The 13,265-nt window shown below is 48.9% G+C and overlaps 1 protein-coding gene across 3 annotated transcripts in view; it reads left to right on the top strand.

Annotated features, from left to right (window-relative positions):
- PAPLN (papilin, proteoglycan like sulfated glycoprotein) overlaps nt 1-13,265 on the top strand; it is a 57,344-nt gene that overhangs the window by 34,713 nt on the left and 9,366 nt on the right. For all 3 annotated transcript variants that reach the window (XM_065064504.1, XM_065064505.1, XM_065064506.1), the window contains 11 exons: nt 2,140-2,347; nt 4,073-4,249; nt 5,547-5,703; nt 6,308-6,394; nt 6,935-7,223; nt 7,353-7,470; nt 8,164-8,293; nt 9,522-10,173; nt 10,924-11,061; nt 11,881-12,005; nt 12,943-13,081. In XM_065064504.1, the coding sequence (XP_064920576.1) occupies nt 2,140-2,347; nt 4,073-4,249; nt 5,547-5,703; nt 6,308-6,394; nt 6,935-7,223; nt 7,353-7,470; nt 8,164-8,293; nt 9,522-10,173; nt 10,924-11,061; nt 11,881-12,005; nt 12,943-13,081 (2,220 nt within the window). The remainder of the gene's footprint in view (nt 1-2,139; nt 2,348-4,072; nt 4,250-5,546; nt 5,704-6,307; nt 6,395-6,934; nt 7,224-7,352; nt 7,471-8,163; nt 8,294-9,521; nt 10,174-10,923; nt 11,062-11,880; nt 12,006-12,942; nt 13,082-13,265) is intronic.

A 13,265-nucleotide genomic window follows, 5' to 3' on the forward strand; every position in this document is an offset into this window, starting at 1 on the left:
GAGAAGAGAGCATGATGGATTTGGAGTTTGAAACATTGGCCAGGATCCCCGAGTGCCATAGCAAAAGCCTCAGAGTTCATCAAAAGCTGTTCTTTCTTTAGCATGAACCCTACAGCAGAAAGAAAAGTGCCTGTATACTGTGATGAGTACAAGGATGTGACAGATACAATACTTACAATGTACACTGAGGTATGAGAATTAAAAAGATAAAACCGAAACAATTGTCCTTCAGCAAACTGCAAATAGCTTAGGACTTGCAATGCTTTGCTCTCTGATGAGGGTCCCAGCCTTATGGGTTGACATTGTCTTACAAAGCAAATGAAACAAGTGTCAGACAAGATGTCTTGGGTCACAACTGAAGAAAGCTGTAGGTGAGCCATCCGCTTGATACAGCCTTCATGCCCTGGCTGGGACTTGACTGCAAGGGGAGGCAGCAGGTGACAAGCAGATCACCACGATCCTCCTCTTGCACCACCAGGGGCTTTAGACTGCACAGCACACTGGAGTCAGTAATGGAACATCATGTTGTCCCTGAAGTCAGGCCACGTAAGCTGTGTTCCTGGCTACCCAGGCAGCTCTGAGACATGGGAGTGGACAAGTGCAGGGATTATAGCATCCAAACCATCAGATTGTTTTGTGAGCATTCACCCTTCCTTTAGAAAGGGTGTATCATTTCTGTGACAGCTTCAGCAACCAAACAAAGGACAAAAACCTACTTAAAGTTTTTGGGGCTTTTTTGTGTGGGCTGCTGTTTGGCCAATGGAAGGAATAAACCAGCTTTCTACTAGCTGTCAACAAAAGGTTAGCAAGCACCTCTGAGAGCATCTAGCATTGTTTGCAAGCAGAGTGAGGTCTTGGCTTGGTTTTACTGTTGCTGATAATGCCTGTAGTGTAATGAGTGGTTAGAATCATAGAACAGTTTGAGTTGGAAGGGACCCTTAAAGGTCATCTAGTCCAACCCCCCTGCAATGAGCAGGGACATTTTCAACTAGATCAGGTTGCTCAGAAACCCATCCAACCTGGCCTTGAATGTTGCCAGGGTTGGGGCATCCACCACCTCTCTGGGCAACGTGGGCCGGTGTTTTACCACCCTCACTGTGAAAATTGTCTTCCCCGTGTCTAGGCTGATTCTCCCGTCATTTAGTTTAAAACCATTACCCCTTGTCCTATTGCTACAGCCCATGCTAAAAAGTCTGTCCCCTTCTTTCTTATAAGCCTCTTTTAAGTACTTAAAGGCTGCAGTAAGGTCTCCCTGGATGGAGACTTCTCCAGGCCAAAAAACCCCAACTCTCTCAGTCTGTCCTCACAGCAGAGCTGTTCCAGCCCTCTGATCACTTTTTTTGCCTCCTCTGGCCCCTCTCCAACAGGTCCATGTCTTTCCTGTGCTGAGGGCTCCAGAGCTGGACACAGGACTCCAGGTGGGGTCTCACCAGAGCAGAGCAGAGGGGCAGAATCACCTCCCTCCACCTGCTGGCCATGCTCCTTTTGATGCAGCCCAACATACAATTGGCCTTCTGGGCTGCAAGTGCACACTGCTGGCTCATCTCCAGCTTTCCATTCACCACTACCCACAAGTCCTTCTTGGCAGGACTGCTCTCAATCCCTTCATCCCCCAGCCTGTGTTGATACTGGGGGTTGCCCCAACCCAGGTACAGAACCTTTGCACTTGGCCTTGTTGAACCTCATAAGATTCGCATGGGCCCACTTCTTGAGCTTGTCCAGGTCCTTCCGGATGGCCGGTGTGTGTTGTTTTTCTTCTAGCTGATCTGAATAGCTTTTCTTTTTTCTTCTTCCTTTATTTTTTTTTTCTTCAGTGTTCCATTCAGGCATGACATTTTTGCAGATATCAAGAGACCAAAAGCCATGGCAAAACATCTTCCCCCTCTGGAAGAGCTCTGCACTTCCAGCGTAACAAATGTTGTTGCATAGTTGGGGATTTCTCTCTGTGGTGGGACTCCTGCTCTGCATTGCCGGTAATGCTGGGCAGCGCTTGATCAAATTGGAACTCACCTCTAACTCTACTCTGCAAAAGGATGTTTTTCTTGCCTGATTACAAAGGGGATACAGCATTGACCTCCCTTGTGCCTCTGGAGTGTTTAGCTGGACTTCTATTTGTTTGCTTGATTCTGTGACCTGCAGGTGGAAAACAGGGGAGTGGGGACCCTGCTCAGCTACCTGTGGTGGGGGCACCCAGACTCGCTCTGTTTACTGCGTGGTGTTTGACGGTCAGAGCTCCCAAGGGGTGGTGGATGACGCTGAGTGCATGGCCTTTGCCCAGCAGCCACGCAGCAGCCAGCCCTGCAACATGCGACAGTGTGCGACCTGGAGCACGGGGCCATGGTCGGAGGTGAGTTTGTAGGTGAGAGACAGCTGCCTCTTCGCATTTATTGAAGGAGAATATGTCAAAGCTTCGAAATAAAGAGCCAGACTCCTTTTCTGGGACTGTAAAACGTGTGTGTCCCTAGATATGTAGTATGCAGAGGTACAGGATTTGTCCCTGCAGTCCTCCGAACAAGTCTTCCAGCTAGCTAGCAGCTGTGCCCTCCTATTAAACACATCCTTGTTCTTCAAAAATGTGCGTACCCCTGCACCTCTGTTCCTCTCATTGCATGTTCTTTCTTCTCTGGTCCTTCAGTCCTTACCCCACTCCTGTACTTTTTTCAGGTCCACCAGATCCTGGCCAAGTTTCTGAGCCAGGCCTGGTGAAGTCAGAGGACGGGCATGAGAGCTGCTGTCCGTCAGCGGGTGATGTGCAGCAACACTCCCGGCTCTATAAAACAGGAGCTCATGGCTCCTGCCTGTGCTGTTTAATTGCATGCATATCACTGCCTCAGCGTTTCTAGCCCTGGCCAGCAGCACTAAAACCACAGCATTTGGTAAGCAAGATACTGGTGACCTGCTGTTGGCTGTGTGTCAGTGCAGGGCTTCTCCAAACACAACTGTGTGGTGCATTTTTGATGCCTGTGTGCATTTATATCTTCAGGAAAGGAAACCATTCAAACTATATGTGCTCAGTGCTGCCAGCCAGGAGTTTAGAAGGCATCTTATGTTCCAGGGGCTTAGAAAGTAAAGGTAGTGTCTACTAAGTCTCTAAAGCACAAGTGAATTTTCCTCTTTTAAAAGAAGTACATACGTGCTTGCAATATTCGATTTACAATCTTGTGGTGGTACTTTGGTGCAACAACATAAAATGCAACTTAGAGGCATGATAACCTAGACTGTAAAATCTTGTTTTGTTTTGTTTTTTCCCTCTCATGAGATATGACTTCAGGGTCATGGAGTAAGAGCACTGTCTGGAGAAGGCACCAAGTGTCCTGTTCTTACAAACTGATTCCTATGTGATTCGTTCTGGAGTACTCAAAAGCGATTGTGTTTTATCTCTGAGACAGAGATAAAAGTTCGCTCTAGTAAATGAGTGGCTGAAACTCAGCTGGGAAGCTCATCTAAAGTAATTCAGACTGTCCCCAAGTTAATGCTCTCTGTAAGAGACCTTGCTAATTCACAGAGAAGTAGGCTGGATTCCAGGAAACACCACTGTGAATTTCAGAAGGCACTGAAAACATCACAAACCAGTTACTAGTATAGAAGTTGTGTCACAGCTTCACATTGTAAAAATGGAGCACAAGGCCTTCAGACAGAAGACATGAGAAATACAAGAACCAAATCTTTTTCTCTTATCTTGAATTCTTTACCTTGAGCTCATTTTAAATTGGAGTGAGGTTCCAGGTATTTCCTGCCATTTATTGTTATCAATATATTCTGCTGTATTGTTGTTTTTCCAAAATCATTCTCCATGTCTTCTTTGGTAGAGATCAAGAGAAATTATATGACTATGCCAAAATCATCCAGCGAGCTCCAGATCTCCTAGACCCTATCTGCCATGCCTTAATAGTTTCTTCTACAGCATAAACAACCACTCTGCTAACTCCCATCCCAGAAGATTATTTTGACGATGATTGGTTGTTTTAGGAAATCTCAAAATGATGCTCTGTCCTAATGTTAGGGAGCACAGCCTAGAAATGCAAGTGGAAACCAGGTGCTTCCTTGTAATTTTTTGGGCCCCTTTCTGCAGTGCTCAGCCAGCTGTGGGGAAGGGGTTCAGACCCGGACGGTGACCTGCAGAACTCAGCAGGGCTCTCAGGCTCAGGACTTCGCCTGCCTCATGGAGCCAAAGCCATCGGCCACCCAGCCCTGCCTTAAGGAGAACTGCATCCAGGAAATTGGCTGGCACGTTGGAGACTGGGGCCTGGTGAGCATCCCGCTTCCATAGTCCGAAAATAACTGATTATATTGCTGTGCTCATTGCAAGCCAGCTTTGATCTGTGCAGCCTGCACGCTGGCTGGGGCTGGCAGCATGTACTGCTTCATTACCCATCCCTCAGCTCACAGTTGCACTGTAACTGGCACTAGTGATGCTCCAGTTAATCTGCTGCCTGCTTTGTGTGCAGCTGCTACAAAAATAAATCCTTCTGAGGGGGGGATTATAGTTTCAGTGGCAGTGGCAAAATGCAGCCAATAAACTGAAACAATCCACTCTTGCTGCTTATTCCCAATTGTTCGCTGCATCGCTATGAATAACACAACAACTCTCTGGCTGAGTATGGCTCAGAGCTCCAGGCTTCAGGACTGGTCATTGTGTTTGATGATATGGTTTAAAGTACATTTTTATAATTGTTCAGATAAACTGTGCTTCAGCTGGATTAGTCTTGCCTTTGTGGAGGGAGACAGACTGTGTGCAACCTGGGAAAAGTGCCAGGGGGATAAGGTAGTGGTAGATCAAATGCACCAGGTGACTTTCAAACACATTTTCCCTTCTGTGCTAACCAGACCAGCTTGTTCTGAGTTAAAACATGTTACATCTGGTTCTTCATGAGATGTGGGCCAAGTTTTAATAACAGCTAAAGAAGCTGCATACCTTAAACTGATCTTTCTTGGCCTGTGGCTTTCTGGTAGGGTTCCTACCTACCCTAAGAGAGAGTAATACTCTCTCAGTGTTTGTAGAGCTTGCCCATGAGCAGGTAGGTTACACAGATACCGGCCTCCTCTCTCCTCCGCTGAGCTGCTGCTCCTTGGTCCCTCCTCATCCACAGCTTCCAGTGAGAGGAACTCCAGTTAGCTGCTTAAAGAAAGCCACCAATTTGGTTTCCCATTGCAAATTGTTGGTTTTGAGTGCATAGTTTAAAACTGCCTCTCTTGCAGCTGGTGGATCCCCATAGTATTGAGATGCCTTCAGGCCAGGCTGAAACCATTGACTCCAGCTCCCTGACACACCACTGTGTGTAACAGCAGCTCACCTGGATGTTAGAGGCTGATCATGGCTCAGAGCCTAATGCTTCAGGGCTAGGTGCAACATTCGGCAAAATGGTTTAAAGTACGGTTTTCTAATTGTCCAGATTAATCCAGATGAAGTATTGTTTGCTTTGTCTTGGTGGAGGAAGCTGTGCTGAGCCTGCAGCTAATCATGCAGCTGTTCCACGCTTCTGGCCTGTGGGCTTTCTGCATTCGGCCTCTGTTGCCTGCTCACGTGCCTTTTCTCTGTGCCCAAGTGTTCGAAGAGCTGCAATTCAGGCATCCGGACACGCCAAGTCATCTGTGCTGACGGCGACTCCAAATTCTACAGTCCTGAGACGTGCAAAGCCATCCAGCCACAGAAACCAGCCACCCTGGGCAGCTGCAACATGCAGCCCTGCTACCTGCCACAGCGTGAGTGGTGTTGCTGCACACCTAGCTTTTCCTAAGACACTTTTGTTTAGGAGTAGAAATTCCCAGCTCTGCACCAGCTGTTCTCAGCTTCTTACCTGCCTGTCTCCATCCCCTGTGTTTATCTTTCATGCACATAACCACGACATCTTCAGAGCACCAGTACCTGTGCTGTTTGAAATGTATGTAACAGGCTTGAGAACAACATTGGTATGTGTTCATTTTGAATTCAGTACTGGGTGATGGCTCTGCCCCAGTCCACGCTACAGACTGCCCTCTGCACTCCCCATCACAAAGGACAGCAATCTGTGCAGGCTCGGTAACCAAAAATTAGAGCCAGCTCTCATCCCTCTGTGGACCAGCTCAGAAGATTTTGTTTGCTGTCTGTGTCTAGTCTTCATGTCAGAGTTGAAATGCTGACTTTTGTCAGCTTGCCTGTTGCAGGTTGTTGTCCTAGAAATCTAGTCGAATCCAATTGCTGCTCAGCAGCTGTTCCAGGAGAAAAAAAAGCACTTTCATCACCTCTAGACTGTTGGATGCATTTGCAATTATTAGAACACAGAGCTGGACTGACTGCACTTTTTTTTGTGCATGTCTCTCTTTGCAGAGGTCCCCAGTATGCAGGACACTATGGGATATGATGTCGCTCGCCAGTCCTTGCTGACACGTTACAACCCAAAGAACCCTGCCACAGGTTTGGAAGAATTTGGTTAGTTTGGGTTTTTGGTGATGGTGGACTTGAAACAGAGTGTGGTAAGGGAAAGATTCCTCTTTTTCTTTAATTCTCTCTTACATTTCGTGGGCTTCTAGAAATCTGTGGAGCCAGGGACAAAGCGTAGATTCTTTTACACAACAGTAGAGCAGTATTTGAATCTGTTGATGCAGAAGAGACTGTACAGTGTACAGATCCCAGGCTCTGGCAGCATGTCTTAAGTGCTGGCTGAGAGAAATGCAAATACTGCCCAAAGCAGATCATAGGAAGAAGAAAGGATCATGTGAGGGTACCACAGTAATGTGGCAGGTCGTTTGTCATGGGACAACAGGAAAAATGATCAGGGCAGCGAGCAAAATAACCTCAGCACAACCGAATCCAGAAGAGTGGACCAGAAGACACACATTCAGGTGAAATCCTGATATGGAAAAGCCTGCTGTGTTAGCCATGAGCAGGTGGAAGTGAGGAAAACTGACCAGATTTTGATGCTAACCTGCATGCTTATAGGAGTTCTCTCCACAGATTCTAGTGATGAAAGGATGCTCCCTGGGAGCTCCACAATCCATAGTACTTCTGGGAATCACCACACTCCACCCAGCCAGGACCATGGCATCAACTTGTTGCCTGTTCGCTGGGAGTCTTTGTCACGCTCATTGGGTTCCCATCAGCTCAGCTCCTCTCAGGACCGCGCTGCTGGGACCGGCTCCCAGGACTGTCACCAGAGCCCACACGGCTGCTGCCCAGATGGACACACTCCGGCTTCAGGCCCTCTGGGGAGAGGTTGCCCCTTCAACATTTGTCACCGAAACAGGTAGCTGGGAGTAGATAGGCCTGAGCAGGGTGGCATTGCCTTTCCTGGGGGATGGCTGAAATTCACAGCCTGTGCCTGTTGAGCCAGGCAGGTCAGGTATTGCTGCAGCCTTTCTGCCTCTGCCCATAGGTACGGATGCTGTCCTGATGGAGTATCAGCTGCCCGGGGTCCAAACAACATGGGATGCCCACAATATTACCGTGATGTTCAAGTAAGCAGAAATCAGCCCACTGCAGCTGCTCCAATAGTAAGTACAAAACCCTCTGTGTTCTAGCCATTTGCCAGATACAAAGATTCAGATTTGACCCTGGTGACTCAGGTTGTGGGTTTCTGTTGTACTTCATCTCTGCCTGTAAAACTGGAGAACCAATACTACAGGCATGGCATCAGCCCTTTGGCCCACTTTGCTCCTGGTCGGTCTGGGGCATCCAGCTGTGATCGTCTGTAAGCCAGGGACAGAGCGGGTGGCTGGGAGATGTCCGAGGGGTAGAAGAGCATCCCATGTAGAACTGATTGAATAATCCTGAGTAACCAAATTTCTGTCGGTCAGAAACTTGCCACCAATTTCTAGGAGAAAAAATGGGAAAAACATGGCCCCTCTTTATTGCCTTTGTCAACTCTGCAGATCAGTTGAGAACGAATTAGTCAGGAGCTAATTTGCCTCATAGCCTGGGGTGCTTAGTGGGGCCAGCTGAAAAACACAGCCTGCTGCTTGGCTGGTGAGGTCTGTCTTGCAGAGAAGTGCAGCCTTGGCTCCATCACTGACAGCTGAGTTTCCCACCCCTTCCCAGCATGAAAGCCTCTATGAGGCAAAAAGACCACATAGCAGTTCCTCTAACAGCTGGCCTCTTGCAGCCAACAGCTTAGACACGGTGCCTTGCATGTGCTACTGTCCTCATGTGTGCATGATAACTTCTGGCTTTCAATTCCTGTCTCTAAGGCAAGCCAAGCCTTGTCCCAGCAGCCCCCCTCGGGCGAGTGCCGCAGTTCCCTGTACGGATGCTGTTTTGACAATATCGCTTCAGCTTCAGGCCCTCAAGGGGAAGGATGTCTAAATAGGCCCAAATACCGTAAGTGATGCTTTGGCTTCTTGGTTTAGAAATGTAGGAGGAGTCCTACAGAAACCAGTAGTCTGTGGAAGTTTCCCATGTAGAAATTCCACTTTCTGTAAAATGTAGTCAATTATCTCTTTGAAAATAAATTCTGCCTGTTGGCTGAGGCGGGGGAAGTTTGGAGGGAGCATAGAAAAGCAGCCACATGGTTTAGTTATGTCAGCTACCACAGAATTTCTTGTTGTCCTCTGCTGATAGTTGGACAGAAGTGTGTTTATGTGGTCTCTGTCAGTCTGTAGGACTTCTGGGGTCATGTTTGCCCCTGACTAGACACCCTGATGCATCCTGGAGTGCTCCAAATGAGTTACCTGGGTTTGGGAGATATATGGCCTCACTGAGAAAGCAGAGCCATGCTCAGCCTTCAAACAGCCCATGGACAGGGGTGGAATGAGAGCTACAGCTAAGGATGGAGGTGTTGCTCAAGGCTGCATGGAAGTTTTTAGCCAGCAGAGTTCAATACAGTGCCTGCTGTCCTGTGAGGGCACTGGAGCTGCTGGACAAAAGCATCTCTGCTCCTCTAGTTCCAGCTGTATCCTCTGCAGACACATTGCTGCTGTGTTGCCTTGCCCTTTTGCCACAGCACAGAAATTGCTTGGTGGTTAGCCCAGTGGGGCTGCCCTGGGGAAAGCTCTCTGGATCCTCTCTGCTCAACCACAGATTGGCAAAGGACCCCTCAGTCAGAGCCCTGCATCCCATGTCATGTTTGTCAGCATGTGGCTGTGATACCTGTGACTCAGAGCACAGGGCTGTTTGTAGGCACATTGGGCTGTGCTCCTCTTCAAATCAATGTGTGAAAGGGTGTTCTGTAGTTCATGAGGCTTCACAACTGGGTCTAATCCACCTGATTTGTGGCCTGGAAATGTGCAAGCAGCAGCCACACATCCCTTGCAGGAGAGGAAGCCCCAGAGCTAACTTTGCAACTTCACAGTTCCCCAGGAAAGGTCATAAAGCATCTGTCTAGTATCTAGATTCAGAAATGCCTCTGAGGTTGGTTCTCCTTCTACCAGTGGCAAATCTGGGGCAGAAAGCTGCCCAATTTCAAAGCAGAGCCAGGTGTAAAACTCAAGTGTCCCAGCTGCCCTTTGCCCACGAGGCACATCAGATCACCTAGGTAGGTGGCTTGAAGCACCCAGACCTTTGTGCTTCATGACCCTCACATTTCCCTTTGTTCTGCACTTTTTGGTAGCGTATCCTGCCATGTGCCTGCTGCCTAGCGCCCACGGCCCCTGCACAAACTGGACCACGCGCTGGTATTTTGTGGCTGTTGTTGGCAGGTGCAACCGGTTTTGGTACGGTGGCTGTCATGGCAATAAAAACAGCTTTTCCTCGGAGGAGGAGTGCATGAGAGCGTGCCACAACTCTGCGGCGGTCAGTCCTCTGGAGCACCAGCCCTCTTCTGGCACTGGAGCCCTGCAACACCAGCACACTGGCTCTCATTCTCATACCAGGGATGCTCGGGGTCCGCAGCAGCCACCCCTGACAGAGTCTGCAAGTCACAGCCAAGAAGGAAGAGCCTATGTGGCTTCACACCCCACACAAGACAACCACAGACAGGAGGGCTGGAGAAGTGAGGTGCCGCCAGAGTCTTTGCCAAGGACTGGTGTGCTGGAGAGCCAGCACTGGGGCACCCAGCAGAGCAGATGGGACAGCCTGAACCAGCGGCACTGGTGGGAAAGAGCAGTGCCGGGGCCCTCCCAGAGGCAGAGCAACAGTGCCCAGCAGGTGCCAGCACACGAGGGCAAGCAGTGGCACAAGGGTTTTGGAGCAGATGTTCCCATGACAGAGGGATTTGGGCACCAGGTGTCTGCAGACTCATTCACAGCACGGACTCTGCACAGGTGATGATATTTTATTTATTTTTTTTCGTCCCCTGTTTTGCCAGCTCATTGTGAAGCATCAGTACAGCTTCCTCTGCAGTAAAAGTGTTGCCCCAACTGGGGCCAGCTAACTGGGAATACCCAGCAGGGGATTGGCTATATGTGTAGCCCTTTGGTAAATTAAGTTATTCAGGTCCCGGAGTATCCACTCTCTCTTTTCTCACGCTCTCCCTGCTCTCTGACAGGCACTGGAAGTATGGTGTGTGAAAAGACTGCAGGATCCTGGGGTCTTTGGGAGGCATTCTTACACTGTAAATGAGAATCCATAGGTGTTTCGCTTCTTCTCACAAGCAAATTTAGCCGACTCTTGAACTTCAGAGCCTTTATCTCAGCACTGCATAGAGCAGCAGTGGGTTGTTCTAGGGAAGACTTTTTGGGTCAGGATCCAGACAGCGTCACCTCAAAAATCAGGAGTGCGTAGAGCTAGATATGAGTGTGTCTGCACTGGATCTGTGTCTGTGTGCTGAGCTAAATCTAGTTCCTTCAGAAAAGAGGGGTTGTAGGACCCTCTCTCTCTTCCTGGAGCATTCATTCTGTCCAGAGCAGCCTTTGCTTTGTAGGAAAGGGCTCCCCATGTGTTGCATCTGCTCAGAGCTGAATAGGCAGGCAGTCCTGCTTTGTCCTGTGGTTGTGACTCATCCAGAGCCACATTAGAGGACCCAGAGGAGAGGAAGGCAGCAGAGATGTCAGTGGAATGGCTTTCTCTTTCAGAACCATCCTAGAGGAAGCCAAGCCCTTTCTTGTGACAGCAGTCGTGGGACAAAACGTCCAGCTGGTCTGCAAGACAGGCATGTCCCCCTTCTCCGGAGTGGAGTGGATGAAGGACAGCCAACCAGTCTCCTCTGACAGGTGAGCTCAGCCCCTTCATTGTAGAGCAGATGAGCTCCTTGCTGGGCGGAGGGCCCAATATGCTTGCCCGCTTTCTTTGTAATCTTGGTGTTAACATTTAAAAAAAATAAAAATAGATAAATAAATAATTAAACAAGCCCATGTGTTGACTAAGAGCATGAACTGTTCCCCTGGTGTGTTCACAGCAGAAACATATACGGCCTGCAATAATATTGAGGCGTTGGCTGGTGTTATGAGGCACAAGTGCTGTCCCATAACAAGGCACAGGTGGAAGCTGACAGATGACAGATGTAGTGATACAGAAAAATGTTCTCTGTTGGATTCATCATGAGGCAGCACTAAGTCAGTAGTCCAGGTGAAGCTTGTAGCCAAATAACTCAGAGTTCCTCTGGCTGAAAGTTTCTGGCAGTTACATCCAAGATATATATATATTTTTTTTAAACTACTTTTAAAGTCTGTTTTTCCTGGGAGATCTTTTTCCAGCAACAGTTTGGAGCCAGACGGTCACTTTATGTTGTGAAAAATCACAGTTAAGAAGGGCCCAGTCATGCTTTTCTGTTTGCAGATGACTGCTGGGACTCACGCTCCTGCCTGGAAGGACAGTTTGCCTCCAGACAGGAGAGGTTTGCTGAAAGCAGTTCCCTGTTTTCCCACCTCAGTTTTCTCTTTGTTCCTGGCCTGCTTTCTCCCGCAGTTATTTTCCCTGTCTGTGACCCCTGTGTGGTCAACAGGGCTTTGGATTTTTTCTGAGCTGGGGAGGGCACTACATGCTGGCCAAGCAGAGGCCATTCATTCTTCTCATCCTTGCTCCTCTCGCAGGCACACCTACCGCTCCGACAGCTCCTTAGTGATCAGCCATGTCAAACCGGAGGATGCCGGGACTTACACATGTATCATTTCTGATGGGAGGACAGAGAGACGACAGATTCAGTTACAGATCATAGGTAACTTACCTTCCACTTAAGACCAAAGAGGTAGCTCAGGGCTCCTTGTTGACAGTTGTTGACAACGGGAGCCACAAAGCCGGCTGTGGGAACAAACCTCCTCTGCTGCCACACTGTGCCAGCAGTGTTGCCTTCACTCTATGGCCGGGATGTCCCAAGAGCCAGGCAAAGCAGTCGGTCTCCTCCGCTATAAGGGTGCCAAGACGCAGTGTGGAGGCAGCAAAGCTTCTTTTGAGATTGCCTATTGAAAAAGCCTTAGCCCTAAAGCACTTCTTTTCCTGCAGAAGCCACCTCATAACTGGAGTTGTGGCTTGCCTGTAACCTGCCCCATTTCTAGCACAGTGAGCACACCTTCCTCCCTGAGACCCATCAGCTGCCTCCTGATCCCAGACATGAGACTCCAGAAAAGGGTTTTCTGCAGTTTCCTGGACTCTCCATCTCACACTGTAATGCGACCTGTCTGCCATAGCTCTCTGTGCTGGTACATTTTATGTTATGTGTTTTGCCCAAACAGGTCCTCCTGGGTAACAAACGATTCCCTGTTGTGAAAAACGTGCCTTATTTAAGAAACAAAACCATACAAATATGAAAGACTAGTCTCAAAAGACAGGCCAGCAAGGCACCCTGTAGCCTTCAATCTCTGAAGTGTGCTTTGTCGCAGCAATGGCGCATGGGGCAGAAGGCATTGTGGCCTAAGGGATGCTGCAACATGTTCACTGACAGAGGAGAGAAAGGAGTCTGAAATTGCTTGCCTGCAGGTCTGTGACTCTCATTAGCAGACAACGCAGGCTTACTGCACTAGTCAGCCAGAAAACAGATGGCTGAAGGGCTCTTTGGCTCCAGTTCAGCAAGCTCTCCCAAGCTCATAGAAACCCTACGCAAGAGGCCACAACAAGAAGTGTCCTTTCATTCACATATGGCATTTTATTTTGAATAGAGTACCAGAATGCTGTTCTGGCAGAGGGCGAGAGAGGTCAGGTCCTTCACAAGGAAAATCAGCAGCATCGTGAGCTCTCCAGAGGCGGGAAGGCTGCACAGGCAGCCGGTTCCTCTATGCATCAGCAATTCACATACAGGTAAGTTCACGTACAGCAACAGTTTGTCCACCATGCCCAGCTGATGAACCATATGGCATCTCTTCATGTAGAAAAGCTGAAGATTGGAAAGGTCTTGGGTCAGCTGTTCCGGGGCACGGTTGGGAAGCAAGCAGTACTGAACTGCTGACAACAGGAGCGGGAGAAAATCCCAGTCGCAAGCTGT

The sequence above is a fragment of the Columba livia genome, chromosome 5 (genome assembly GCF_036013475.1).
Source record: "Columba livia isolate bColLiv1 breed racing homer chromosome 5, bColLiv1.pat.W.v2, whole genome shotgun sequence".
In the NCBI taxonomy this organism is placed as follows: domain Eukaryota; kingdom Metazoa; phylum Chordata; class Aves; order Columbiformes; family Columbidae; genus Columba; species Columba livia.